We start from the raw sequence: 14,577 nt of genomic DNA on the forward strand, positions 1-14,577 counted from the left end.
CACCTAACCCTAGAATACAGACCTCCTGCACTGTGAAACACCTAACCCTAAACACAGACCTACTGCACTGTGAAACACCTAACCCTATACCACAGAGACCTACTGTACTGTGAAACACCTAACCCTAAACACAGACTTACTGTACTGTGAAACACCTAACCCTAGAATACAGAGACCTACTGCACTGTGAAACACCTAACCCTAGAATACAGACTTACTGTACTGTGAAACACCTAACCCTATACCACAGAGACCTACTGCACTGTGAAACACCTTACCCTAGAAGACAGACCTACTGCACTGTGAAACACCTAACCCTAGAATACAGACCTCCTGCACTGTGAAACACCTAACCCTAAAACACAGACCTACTGCACTGTGAAACACCTAACCCTATAACACAGACCTACTGCACTGTGAAACACCTAACCCTATAACACAGAGACCTACTGCACTGTGCAACACCTAACCCTATAACACAGAGACCTACTGCACTGTGAAACACCTAACCCTATAACACAGAGACCTACTGCACTGTGAAACACCTAACCCTATAACAGAGACCTACTGCACTGTGAAACACCTAACCCTATAAACAGAGACCTACTGCACTGTGAAACACCTAACCCTAGAATAACAGACTTAGAGACCTAACACAGACCTACTGCACTGTGAAACACCTAACCCTATAACACAGAGACCTACTGCACTGTGAAACACCTAACCCTATAACAGAGACCTACTGCACTGTGAAACACCTAACCCTATGACAGAGACCTACTGTACTGTGAAACACCTAACCCTATAACAGAGACCGACTGCACTGTGAAACACCTAACCTCTAACAGAGACCTACTGCACTGTGAAACACCTAACCCTAGAATACAGACTTACTGTACTGTGAAACACCTAACCCTAGAATACAGACTTACTGTACTGTGCAACACCTAACCCTATAACACAGAGACCTACTGCACTGTGAAACACCTAACCCTAGAATACAGACTTACTGTACTGTGAAACACCTAACCCTATAACAGAGACCTACTGTACTGTGAAACACCTAACCCTATAACAGAGACTGACTGCACTGTGAAACACCTAACCTATAACAGAGACCTACTGCACTGTGAAACACCTAACCCTATAACAGAGACCTACTGCACTGTGAAACACCTAACCCTATAACAGAGACCTACTGCACTGTGAAACACCTAACCCTATGACAGAGACCTACTGTACTGTGAAACACCTAACCCTATAACAGAGACCGACTGCACTGTGAAACACCTAACCTCTAACAGAGACCTACTGCACTGTGAAACACCTAACCCTAGAATACAGACTTACTGTACTGTGAAACACCTAACCCTAGAATACAGACTTACTGTACTGTGCAACACCTAACCCTATAACACAGAGACCTACTGCACTGTGAAACACCTAACCCTAGAATACAGACTTACTGTACTGTGAAACACCTAACCCTATACCACAGAGACCTACTGCACTGTGAAACACCTAACCCTATAACACACAGACTTACTGTACTGTGAAACACCTAACCCTATACCACAGAGACCTACTGCACTGTGAAACACCTAACCCTATAACAGAGACCTACTGTACTGTGAAACACCTAACCCTATAACAGAGACCGACTGCACTGTGAAACACCTAACCTATAACAGAGACCTACTGCACTGTGAAACACCTAACCCTATAACACAGAGACCTACTGCACTGTGAAACACCTAACCCTATGACAGAGACCTACTGTACTGTGAAACACCTAACCCTATACCACAGAGACCTACTGCACTGTGAAACACCTAACCCTAGAATACAGACTTACTGTACTGTGAAACACCTAACCCTATACCACAGAGACCTACTGCACTGTGAAACACCTTACCCTAGAATACAGACCTACTGCACTGTGAAACACCTAACCCTAGAATACAGACCTCCTGCACTGTGAAACACCTAACCCTAAAACACAGACCTACTGCACTGTGAAACACCTAACCCTATAACACAGACCTACTGCACTGTGAAACACCTAACCCTATAACACAGAGACCTACTGCACTGTGCAACACCTAACCCTATAACACAGAGACCTACTGCACTGTGCAACACCTAACCCTATAACACAGAGACCTACTGCACTGTGAAACACCTAACCCTATAACACAGAGACCTACTGCACTGTGAAACACCTAACCCTATAACACAGAGACCTACTGCACTGTGAAACACCTAACCCTAGAATACAGACTTACTGTACTGTGAAACACCTAACCCTATACCACAGAGACCTACTGCACTGTGAAACACCTAACCCTATAACACACAGACTTACTGTACTGTGAAACACCTAACCCTATACCACAGAGACCTACTGCACTGTGAAACAGCTAACCCTAGAATACAGACTTACTGTACTGTGAAACACCTAACCCTATACCACAGAGACCTACTGCACTGTGAAACACCTAACCCTAGAATACAGACCTACTGCACTGTGAAACACCTAACCCTAGAATACAGACCTACTGCACTGTGAAACACCTAACCCTATAACACAGAGACCTACTGCACTGTGCAACACCTAACCCTATAACACAGACCTACTGCACTGTGAAACACCTAACCCTAAAACACAGACCTACTGCACTGTGAAACACCTAACCCTAAAACACAGAGACCTACTGTACTGTGAAACACCTAACCCTAGAATACAGACCTACTGCACTGTGAAACACCTAACCCTAGAATACAGACTTACTGTACTGTGAAACACCTAACCCTATACCACAGAGACCTACTGCACTGTGAAACACCTTACCCTAGAATACAGACCTACTGCACTGTGAAACACCTAACCCTAGAACACAGACCTCCTGCACTGTGAAACACCTAACCCTAAAACACAGACCTACTGCACTGTGAAACACCTAACCCTATAACACAGAGACCTACTGCACTGTGCAACACCTAACCCTATAACACAGAGACCTACTGCACTGTGAAACACCTAACCCTATAACACAGAGACCTACTGCACTGTGAAACACCTAACCCTATAACAGAGACCTACTGTACTGTGAAACACCTAACCCTATAACAGAGACCGACTGCACTGTGAAACACCTAACCTATAACAGAGACCTACTGCACTGTGAAACACCTAACCCTATAACACAGAGACCTACTGCACTGTGAAACACCTAACCCTATAACAGAGACCTACTGCACTGTGAAACACCTAACCCTAGAATACAGACTTACTGTACTGTGAAACACCTAACCCTAGAATACAGACTTACTGTACTGTGCAACACCTAACCCTATAACACAGAGACCTACTGCACTGTGAAACACCTAACCCTAGAATACAGACTTACTGTACTGTGAAACACCTAACCCTATACCACAGAGACCTACTGCACTATGAAACACCTAACCCTATAACACACAGACTTACTGTACTGTGAAACACCTAACCCTATACCACAGAGACCTACTGCACTGTGAAACACCTAACCCTAGAATACAGACTTACTGTACTGTGAAACACCTAACCCTATACCACAGAGACCTACTGCACTGTGAAACACCTTACCCTAGAAGACAGACCTACTGCACTGTGAAACACCTAACCCTAGAATACAGACCTCCTGCACTGTGAAACACCTAACCCTAAAACACAGACCTACTGCACTGTGAAACACCTAACCCTATAACACAGACCTACTGCACTGTGAAACACCTAACCCTATAACACAGAGACCTACTGCACTGTGCAACACCTAACCCTATAACACAGAGACCTACTGCACTGTGCAACACCTAACCCTATAACACAGAGACCTACTGCACTGTGAAACACCTAACCCTATAACAGAGACCTACTGCACTGTGAAACACCTAACCCTATAACACAGAGACCTACTGCACTGTGCAACACCTAACCCTAGAATACAGACTTACTGTACTGTGAAACACCTAACCCTAGAATACAGACTTACTGTACTGTGAAACACCTAACCCTAGAATACAGACCTACTGCACTGTGAAACACCTAACCCTATAACACAGACCTACTGCACTGTGAAACACCTAACCCTAAAACACAGAGACCTACTGTACTGTGAAACACCTAACCCTAGAATACAGACCTACTGCACTGTGAAACACCTAACCCTAGAATACAGACCTACTGCACTGTGAAAAACCTAACCCTAAAACACTGAGACCTACTGCACTGTGAAACACCTAACCCTAGAATACAGACCTACTGCACTGTGAAACACCTAACCCTAGAATACAGACCTACTGCACTGTGAAACACCTAACCCTAAAACACAGACTTACTGCACTGTGAAACACCAGTTCAACACCAGTTCAACAACAAACATGTGATTCCTTCTGGCTCCAGAGAGACATCTTAAAGTGAAAGTTCTTAGACTTACTGCTTACTGAAAGTCATAGACTTACTGCTCTGTCATAGAAGCAAATGCTAACTAATGCATGGATCTCCACCTAGTTGGATGTGGAACTGCATAGAGGACCAATGAGTCCACTGGCAGTTGGCAGCCAAGTAAATTAACTCCCCGTTGGCCATCTGTTGAGGAGGACACCCGTTGGCCATCTCTTGGGGAGGACACCCGTTGGTCATCTGTTGAGGAGGTCCCCCGTTGGCCATCTGTTGGGGAGGACCCCCGTAGGCCATCTGTTGGGGAGGTCCCCCGTTGGCCATCTGTTGAGGAGGTCCCCCCGTTGGCCATCTGTTGGGGAGGACCCCGTTGGCCATCTGTTGGGGAGGACCCCGTTGGCCATCTGTTGGGGAGGACCCCGTTGGCCATCTGTTGGGGAGGACCCCGTTGGCCATCTGTCGGGGAGTCCCCCGTTGGCCATCTGTCGGGGAGGACCCCCGTTGGCCATCTGTTGGGGAGGTCCCCCGTTGGCCATCTGTCGGGGAGGTCCCCCGTTGGCCATCTGTCGGGGAGGTCCCCCCGTTGGCCATCTGTCGGGGAGGTCCCCCGTTGGCCATCTGTCGGGGAGGTCCCCCGTTGGCCATCTGTTGGGGAGGTCCCCGTTGGCCATCTGTTGGGGAGGTCCCCGTTGGCCATCTGTTGGGGAGGTCCCCGTTGGCCATCTGTCGGGGAGGTCCCCCGTTGGCCATCTGTCGGGGAGGTCCCCCGTTGGCCATCTGTTGGGGAGGTCCCCCGTTGGCCATCTGTCGGGGAGGTCCCCCGTTGGCCATCTGTCGGGGAGGTCCCCCGTTGGCCATCTGTCGGGGAGGTCCCCCGTTGGCCATCTGTCGGGGAGGTCCCCCGTTGGCCATCTGTTGAGGAGATCCCCCCACCGTTGGCCATCTGCATGTTTCTCTACTGCTCTATTCTCTAGGCTAGAGGTTAAGAGCGTTGGGCCAGTAATGAAAAGGTCGCTGGTTTGAATTCCTGAGCAGACTAGGTGAAATATGTTAACGTCCCCTTTAGCATGACACTTAACCCTAATTGCTCCTGTTAGTCGCTCTGGATAAGAATGTTGACTAAATGAATAAAATGTTAATGTAAAATGGTGAGACAGAACATTGCTGCCAAGACCAAAAACCAAGCACCCAAGCACTTCCTACCACTGGGGCGTCTTGGTAACACACTAGGAAGTAAACATGGGGAGGGGGAGGAGAATTAGTCTGGACGGGCAGGGTGGGTGGTTCTTGGTGAGACACAGAACTGAGGTGGGCATGACAGGACAGCTGACTAATACGCCACACAAGCTGTGTCCCAAATGGCACACTTCTCCCTAAATAGTGCACTGCTTTTGACCAGGGTCCCATAAGGCATCCCATAGAGCTCTGGTCAATAGTAGTGTACTACATAGTGAATAGGGTGCCATTAAGGGAGGCAGCCACAGTCAAAGGAGCCTGGATTTCAAACAGGAGATGCTGTTATAGAAGCAGAGAGCACACTTCAAATCCAGGGCTTTCAATTCACACGCCAAATGACAAGGACTGAGAGAAATGAGGAATAAAAAGGTTATTTACCCTCTCCTCTAGTTCAATATACTCTAACCTCAGTCTATCTCGCTGCTCCTGTACATGGGAAGCCTTCAAAGCAAGGCACAGAGTAATAGAGGTTCAGTGCAGACAGGTCAGGAGAATAGAACGGGACAGGAGGGCGGGACAGGACAGGAGAATAGAACAGGACAGGAGAATAGAACGGGACAGGAGGGCGGGACAGGACAGGAGAATAGAACAGGACAGGAGAATAGAACGGGACAGGAGGGCGGGACAGGACAGGAGAATAGAACAGGACAGGAGAATAGAACGGGACAGGAGAATAGAACAGGACAGGAGAACAGAACGGGACAGGAGAATAGAACGGGACAGGACAGGAGAATAGAACAGGACAGGAGAATAGAACGGGACAGGAGAATAGAACAGGTCAGGAGAATAGAACAGGACAGGAGAACAGACGGGACAGGACAGGAGAATAGAACGGGACAGGAGAATAGAACAGGACAGGAGAATAGAACAGGACAGGAGAATAGAAACAGGACAGGAGAATAGAACAGGTCAGGAGAATAGAACGGGACAGGAGAATAGAACAGGACAGGAGAATAGAACAGGACAGGAGAATAGAGGACAGGACAGGAGAATAGAACAGGACAGGAGAATAGAACAGGACAGAGAGAACGGGACAGGAGATTAGACAGGACAGGAGAATAGATGACAGGACAGGAGAATAGAACATGACAGGACAGGAGAATAGAACATGACATGACAGGAGAATAGAACAGGACAGGAGAATAGAACAGGACAGGACAGGAGAATAGAACAGGACAGGAGAATAGAACAGGACAGGAGAATAGAACAGGACAGGACAGGAGAATAGAACATGACAGGACAGGAGAATAGAACAGGACAGGAGAATAGAACATGACAGGACAGGAGAATAGAACAGGACAGGACAGGACAGGAGAATAGAACAGGACAGGAGAATAGAACAGGACAGGAGAACAGAACGGGACAGGAGAACAGGACAGGGACAGGAGAATAGAACAGGACAGGAGAATAGAACAGGACAGGACAGGAGAATAGAACAGGACAGGACAGGACAGGAGAATAGAACAGGACAGGACAGGAGAATAGACCAGGACAGGACAATAGAACAGGACAATAGAACAGGACAGGACAGGACAGGAGAATAGACCAGGACAGGAGAATAGACCAGGACAGGACAGGAGAATAGACCAACAGGACAGGACAGGAGAATAGAACAGGACAGGAGAATAGAACAGGACAGGAGAATAGAACAGGACAGGAGAATAGAACAGGACAGGAGAATAGAACAGGACAGGACAGGAGAATAGAACAGGACAGGACAGGAGAATAGAACATGACAGGACAGGAGAATAGAGGACAGGACAGGACAGGAGAATAGAACAGGACAGGAGAATAGAACAGGACAGGACAGGACAGGAGAATAGAACAGGACAGGAGAATAGACCAGGACAGGACAGGAGAATAGAACAGGACAGGAGAATAGAACAGGACAGGACAGGAGAATAGACAGGAGAATGAACAGGACAGGACAGGAGAATAGAACATGACAGGACAGGAGAATAGAACAGGACAGGACAGGAGAATAGAACAGGACAGGACAGGAGATTAGAACAGGACAGGAATATAGAACAGGACAGGAGAATAGAACAGGACAGCACAGGACAATAGAACAGGACAGGACAGGAGAATAGAACAGGACAGGACAGGAGAATAGAACAGGACAGGAGAATAGAACAGGACAGGACAGGACAGGACAGGAGAATATGACAGGACAGGAGAATAGACCAGGACAGGACAGGAGAATAGAGACAATAGAACAGGACAGGACAGGACATTAGAACAGGACAGGAGAATAGAACAGGACAGGAGAATAGAACAGGACAGGAGAATAGAACAGGACAGGAGAATAAAACAGGACAGGACAGGACAATAGAACAGGACAGGAGAATAGAACAGGACAGGACAGGAGAATAGAACAGGACAGGAGAATAGAACAGGACAGGAGGACAGGACAGGACAGGAGAATAGAACAGGACAGGAGAATAGAACCAGGACAGGACAGGACAATAGAACAGGACAATAGAACAGGACAGGACAGGACAATAGAACAGGACAGGAGAATAGAACAGGACAGGAGAATAAAACAGGACAGGAGAATAGAACAGGACAGGAGAATAAAACAGGACAGGACAGGAGAATAGAACAGGACAGGAGAATAGAACAGGACAGGAGAATAGAACAGGACAGGAGAATAGAACAGGACAGGAGATTAGAACAGGACAGGAGATTAGAACAGGACAATGTTATCAAATAGAAGAGAGAACAGACATAGTGAACACAGTACTCGGTTCTAGAATACCAGAATGAAGAAAACCTGGATGACATTTGGTTTTAGTAGTGGGAGCCTAAATGGAATGCCGTCCTACCACGATTAAGGGGACTGTCACCAAGAAGTCTTCATGGGTCCAACAGACTCCAAATTCGGGTCCTAAAAATCTGACTTTTGTCTCAGATCTGGGTTGGGTCTGATATAATTGCCAAGGGTCTCGGGTATGTGTAAAAAAAAAAATTTTTTTAAAGGGTATTTACCGACCAGACCCATCGTCTGTTCATGAGCTTGTTATCTGTGTCAGCCAATTGCAACTCAATAAAACGTATAGCTTATGTGTCCTGCTGAAAGCGGATCTGGCTGCTCACCTCACGTACAGCTGCTGCTGAGGAGAGAGAGTGAAAGGAGTCTTGACCTAGGCTACTGTTGACTGGGAAGATGGGTGTCTTTTTCATTGAAGTAAAACAAATTAGAGAAGAAAGAGGACAGTGAAAAGAAGACGACAAGCGGAATGTCCACGGGGACAAACGTTTTAATATTGTGGTGGACAAACGAGATGAACGTGTGCAGCTTGTGTTTGGAGGTTTGATGCAATATTATTTATTATAATTTGTTTTATCATTATTATTATTGTATATCACTATTACTATTTAAGAATCTAGAACAGTTCTTTAAATAGGCAAAAAGAGCTTTGTTAAATTTCTATGAGACATTTTCATTGGCTAAATTAAGTTGGAACCTTCTTTTTAATGTTGTGCTCCGGATTTAGTTAAAGACAGGTTAAAAGTAGGCCTGTTATAAAATAAATATAATTAGCCTATTGTCATCATTTGTTGGGTAGGGCCTACGGTAGGTAGGCACTCACCTTTGTTGGTAATTGCTGCGATATAGTCCAAGTCTGTTCAAAAGTTTTTAAACAAGGTTTTTAAACAAGTTCTTTATTAAAATATGCAACAAATGTTTTTGTTTCATTCTGTTGAGCCATTTTCTTCTTCGGGCCAAATGAAGTTTAATCTGTAATGCTATGTTTGATGTTTTTAAGGACGGGTAACTGTGGATCATTTGGCCAATGGTGTCCCTATATTGATGGTGCTGGCAGGACCCAGTCGGAGGTGACTTTCTCTCCCTCTTTCTACTCTCAGATCTGAACCAGTCTGAACCGGTCTGAACTGGTCTGTTAGGTTCTGTTTTTCCACAGGCCTTTACGGAACGTGTCTCAAGGTCCTCAGGTCCATTCAGAAACGCGTCTCCATTTAAAAATAAATAAATAATGTATTTATGCATATCGGGATCGGGCGGGAAAGCCACGGATTTATTTCAGGAACGGGTCCAATTTTATTAGACCAGTGAAGACCTTAACCGTTAACTTTTACCCCTGGTATTCATATGGAGGTTTTAACCATTGTACTGAGGATATTTATTCCATCAACCAATACAACAAAGGTTTGGCTGACTTTCAACTATAGGACACCATCGTGAACCCATGACCTTCTACTACGGCTGTACAGTATCTAGTTGAAGGCAGAGACACCATCGTGAACCCATGACCTTCTACTACGGCTGTACAGTATCTAGTTGAAGGCAGAGACACCATCGTAAATGAACCCATGACCTTCTACTACGGCTGTACAGTATCTAGTTGAAGGCAGAGACACCATCGTGAACCCATGACCTTCTACTACGGCTGTACAGTATCTAGTTGAAGGCAGAGACACCATCGTGAACCCATGACCTTCTACTACGGCTGTACAGTATCTAGTTGAAGGCAGAGACACCATCGTGAACCCATGACCTTCTACTATGGCTGTACAGTATCTAGTTGAAGGCAGAGACACCATTGTGAACCCATGACCTTCTACCATGGCTGTACAGTATCTAGTTGAAGGCAGACACAACATTGTTGTGAACCCATGACCTTCTACCATGGCTGTACAGTATCTAGTTGAAGGCAGAGACACCATCGTGAACCCATGACCTTCTACCATGGCTGTACAGTATCTAGTTGAAGGCAGAGACAACATTGGTCACGTAAAGGAATAAACCCAAAACTTAAGGCCAACCTGCATGTCCAGCTCGTGACATCTCTGTGCGATCTCCTCCTTGGTGGCTAGAGCCTCGTTCAAATCCTCCACCGTCTTCTTCAGCTAAAAATACAACTAGTATGTCAGAATTAACATGGAAAAATACTAAATAAAGGCTGATAATACAAATAACACGATTTTAGTGTAAGACACAGTGTAATGTAGCGAGAGAACATTCTCCGTAACGTCTCACCTGTCTATCGATGTCAGCGTACGAGTCGTTTCCTCCCATTACAGGACACTCTTTGCTCATTAGCTACAACAGAGAGAATCATACACAGTGTGATGTCATCTGTTATAACACAGGGAGATCATACACAGTGTGATGTCATCTGTTATAACACAGGGATACTCTAGACAGTGTGATGTCACCTGTTATAACACATGGATACTCTACACAGTGTGATGTCACCTGTTATAACACAGGGAGATCATACACAGTGTGATGTCATCTGTTATAACACATGGATACTCTACACAGTGTGATGTCACCTGTTATAACACATGGGGATCATACACAGTGTGATGTCATCTGTTATAACACATGGAGATCATACACAGTGTGATGTCATCTGTTATAACACATGGGGATCATACACAGTGTGATGTCATCTGTTATAACACATGGAGACTATACACAGTGTGATGTCACCTGTTATAACACATGGATACTCTAGACAGTGTGATGTCACCTGTTATAACACATGGATACTATACACAGTGTGATGTCATCTGTTATAACACATGGAGAATCTAGACAGTGTGATGTCATCTGTTATAACACATGGATACTATACACAGTGTGATGTCATCTGTTATAACACATGGAGAATCTAGACAGTGTGATGTCATCTGTTATAACACAGGGATACTCTACACAGTGTGATGTCACCTGTTATAACACATGGAGAATCTAGACAGTGTGATGTCATCTGTTATAACACATGGATACTCTACACAGTGTGATGTCACCTGTTATAACATATGGATACTCTACACAGTGTGATGTCATCTGTTATAACACATGGATACTCTACACAGTGTGATGTCACCTGTTATAACACAGGGAGAATCTACACAGTGTGATGTCATCTGTTATAACACATGGATATCTACACAGTGTGATGTCACCTGTTATAACACATGGGGGATCATACACAGTGTGATGTCATCTGTTATAACACATGGATACTCATACACAGTGTGATGTCATCTGTTATAACACATGGATACTCTACACAGTGTGATGTCACCTGTTATAACACATGGATACTCTACACAGTGAGATGTCATCTGTTATAACACATGGAGATCATACACAGTGTGATGTCATCTGTTATAACACATGGAGAATCTACACAGTATGATGTCATCTGTTATAACACATGGATACTCTACACAGTGTGATGTCACCTGTTATAACACATGGAGATCATACAGTGTGATGTCACCTGTTATAACACATGGATACTCTACACAGTGTGATGTCATCTGTTATAACACATGGATACTCTACACAGTGTGATGTCATCTGTTATAACAGATGGAGAATCTACACAGTATGATGTCATCTGTTATAACACATGGAGATCATACACAGTGTGATGTCATCTGTTATAACACATGGATACTCTACACAGTGTGATGTCATCTGTTATAACAGATGGAGAATCTACACAGTGTGATGTCATCTGTTATAACACATGGATACTCTACACAGTGTGATGTCACCTGTTATAACACATGGATACTCTACACAGTGTGATGTCATCTGTTATAACACATGGAGAATCTACACAGTGTGATGTCATCTGTTATAACACATGGAGATCATACACAGTGTGATGTCATCTGTTATAACACATGGATACTCTACACAGTGTGATGTCACCTGTTATAACACATGGATACTCTACACAGTGTGATGTCATCTGTTATAACACATGGAGATCATACACAGTGTGATGTCACCTGTTATAACATATGGATACTCTAGACAGTGTGATGTCACCTGTTATAACACATGGGGATCATACACAGTGTGATGTCACCTGTTATAACACATGGAGATCATACAGTGTGATGTCACCTGTTATAACACATGGATACTCTACACAGTGTGATGTCATCTGTTATAACACATGGATACTCTACACAGTGTGATGTCACCTGTTATAACACATGGATACTCTACACAGTGTGATGTCACCTGTTATAACACATGGAGATCATACACAGTGTGATGTCACCTGTTATAACACATGGAGAATCTGCACAGTGTGATGTCATCTGTTATAACACATGGAGATCATACACAGTGTGATGTCATCTGTTATAACACATGGATACTCTACACAGTGTGATGTCACCTGTTATAACACATGGGGATCATACACAGTGTGATGTCATCTGTTATAACACATGGATCCTCTACACAGTGTGATGTCACCTGTTATAACACAGGGAGAATCTACACAGTGTGATGTCATCTGTTATAACACATGGATACTCTAGACAGTGTGATGTCACCTGTTATAACATATGGATACTCTACACAGTGTGATGTCACCTGTTATAACACATGGATACTATACACAGTGTGATGTCACCTGTTATAACACAGGGAGATCATACACAGTGTGATGTCACCTGTTATAACACATGGATACTCTACACAGTGTGATGTCATCTGTTATAACACATGGATACTATACACAGTGTGATGTCACCTGTTATAACATATGGATACTCTACACAGTGTGATGTCATCTGTTATAACACATGGATACTATACACAGTGTGATGTCATCTGTTATAACACATGGATACTCTACACAGTGTGATGTCACCTGTTATAACATATGGATACTCTACACAGTGTGATGTCACCTGTTATAACACATGGATAGTCTACACAGTGTGATGTCACCTGTTATAACACATGGATACTCTACACAGTGTGATGTCACCTGTTATAACACATGGGGATCATACACAGTGTGATGTCATCTGTTATAACACATGGATACTCTACACAGTGTGATGTCATCTGTTATAACAGATGGAGAATCTACACAGTATGATGTCATCTGTTATAACACATGGAGAATCTGCACAGTGTGATGTCATCTGTTATAACACATGGAGATCATACACAGTGTGATGTCATCTGTTATAACACATGGATACTCTACACAGTGTGATGTCATCTGTTATAACAGATGGAGAATCTACACAGTATGATGTCATCTGTTATAACACATGGATACTCTACACAGTGTGATGTCACCTGTTATAACACATGGATACTCTACACAGTGTGATGTCACCTGTTATAACACATGGATACTCTACACAGTGTGATGTCACCTGTTATAACACATGGATACTCTACACAGTGTGATGTCACCTGTTATAACACATGGATACTCTACACAGTGTGATGTCACCTGTTATAACACATGGATACTCTACACAGTGTGATGTCACCTGTTATAACACAGTGAGATCATACACAGTGTGATGTCACCTGTTATAACACATGGATACTCTACACAGTGTGATGTCATCTGTTATAACACATGGAGATCATACACAGTGTGATGTCATCTGTTATAACACATGGATACTCTACACAGTGTGATGTCACCTGTTATAACACGTGGATACTCTACACAGTGTGATGTCACCTGTTATAACACGTGGATACTCTACACAGTGTGATGTCACCTGTTATAACACATGGATCCTCTACACAGTGTGATGTCACCTGTTATAACACATGGATCCTCTACACAGTGTGATGTCACCTGTTATAACACATGGATCCTCTACACAGTGTGATGTCACCTGTTATAACACATGGATACTATACACAGTGTAGTATGTCATATAAGGACAGAGGAAATGGATCTCTAGAGTAAAACACACAGCCATTTGAAATGTTTACAAAGGCTTACCTCTTGAATGGCTGTCATGACAACGTGTTGAACAGATTCCTCCAGCATCATTATGGTCTGGATGTATTCTACAGGGGCAGAGGAAGACAGCAAGAATGACTACTTGTTCAGTCTAAGAATGTGAATGTGTCA

The 14,577-nt window shown here is 44.2% G+C and overlaps 1 protein-coding gene across 1 annotated transcript in view; it reads right to left on the reverse strand.

Moving 5' to 3' along the window:
* Positions 1–14,577, reverse strand: part of LOC121840169 (protein Hook homolog 3-like) — an 82,472-nt gene that overhangs the window by 57,487 nt on the left and 10,408 nt on the right. Inside the window, exons 5-7 of the mRNA XM_042302045.1 lie at positions 14,446–14,513; positions 10,680–10,742; positions 10,466–10,549 (exon numbers count right to left, since the gene is read on the reverse strand). Coding sequence (XP_042157979.1) covers positions 10,466–10,549; positions 10,680–10,742; positions 14,446–14,513 — 215 coding nt within the window. The remainder of the gene's footprint in view (positions 1–10,465; positions 10,550–10,679; positions 10,743–14,445; positions 14,514–14,577) is intronic.

This window comes from Oncorhynchus tshawytscha, linkage group LG20, assembly GCF_018296145.1.
Source record: "Oncorhynchus tshawytscha isolate Ot180627B linkage group LG20, Otsh_v2.0, whole genome shotgun sequence".
In the NCBI taxonomy this organism is placed as follows: domain Eukaryota; kingdom Metazoa; phylum Chordata; class Actinopteri; order Salmoniformes; family Salmonidae; genus Oncorhynchus; species Oncorhynchus tshawytscha.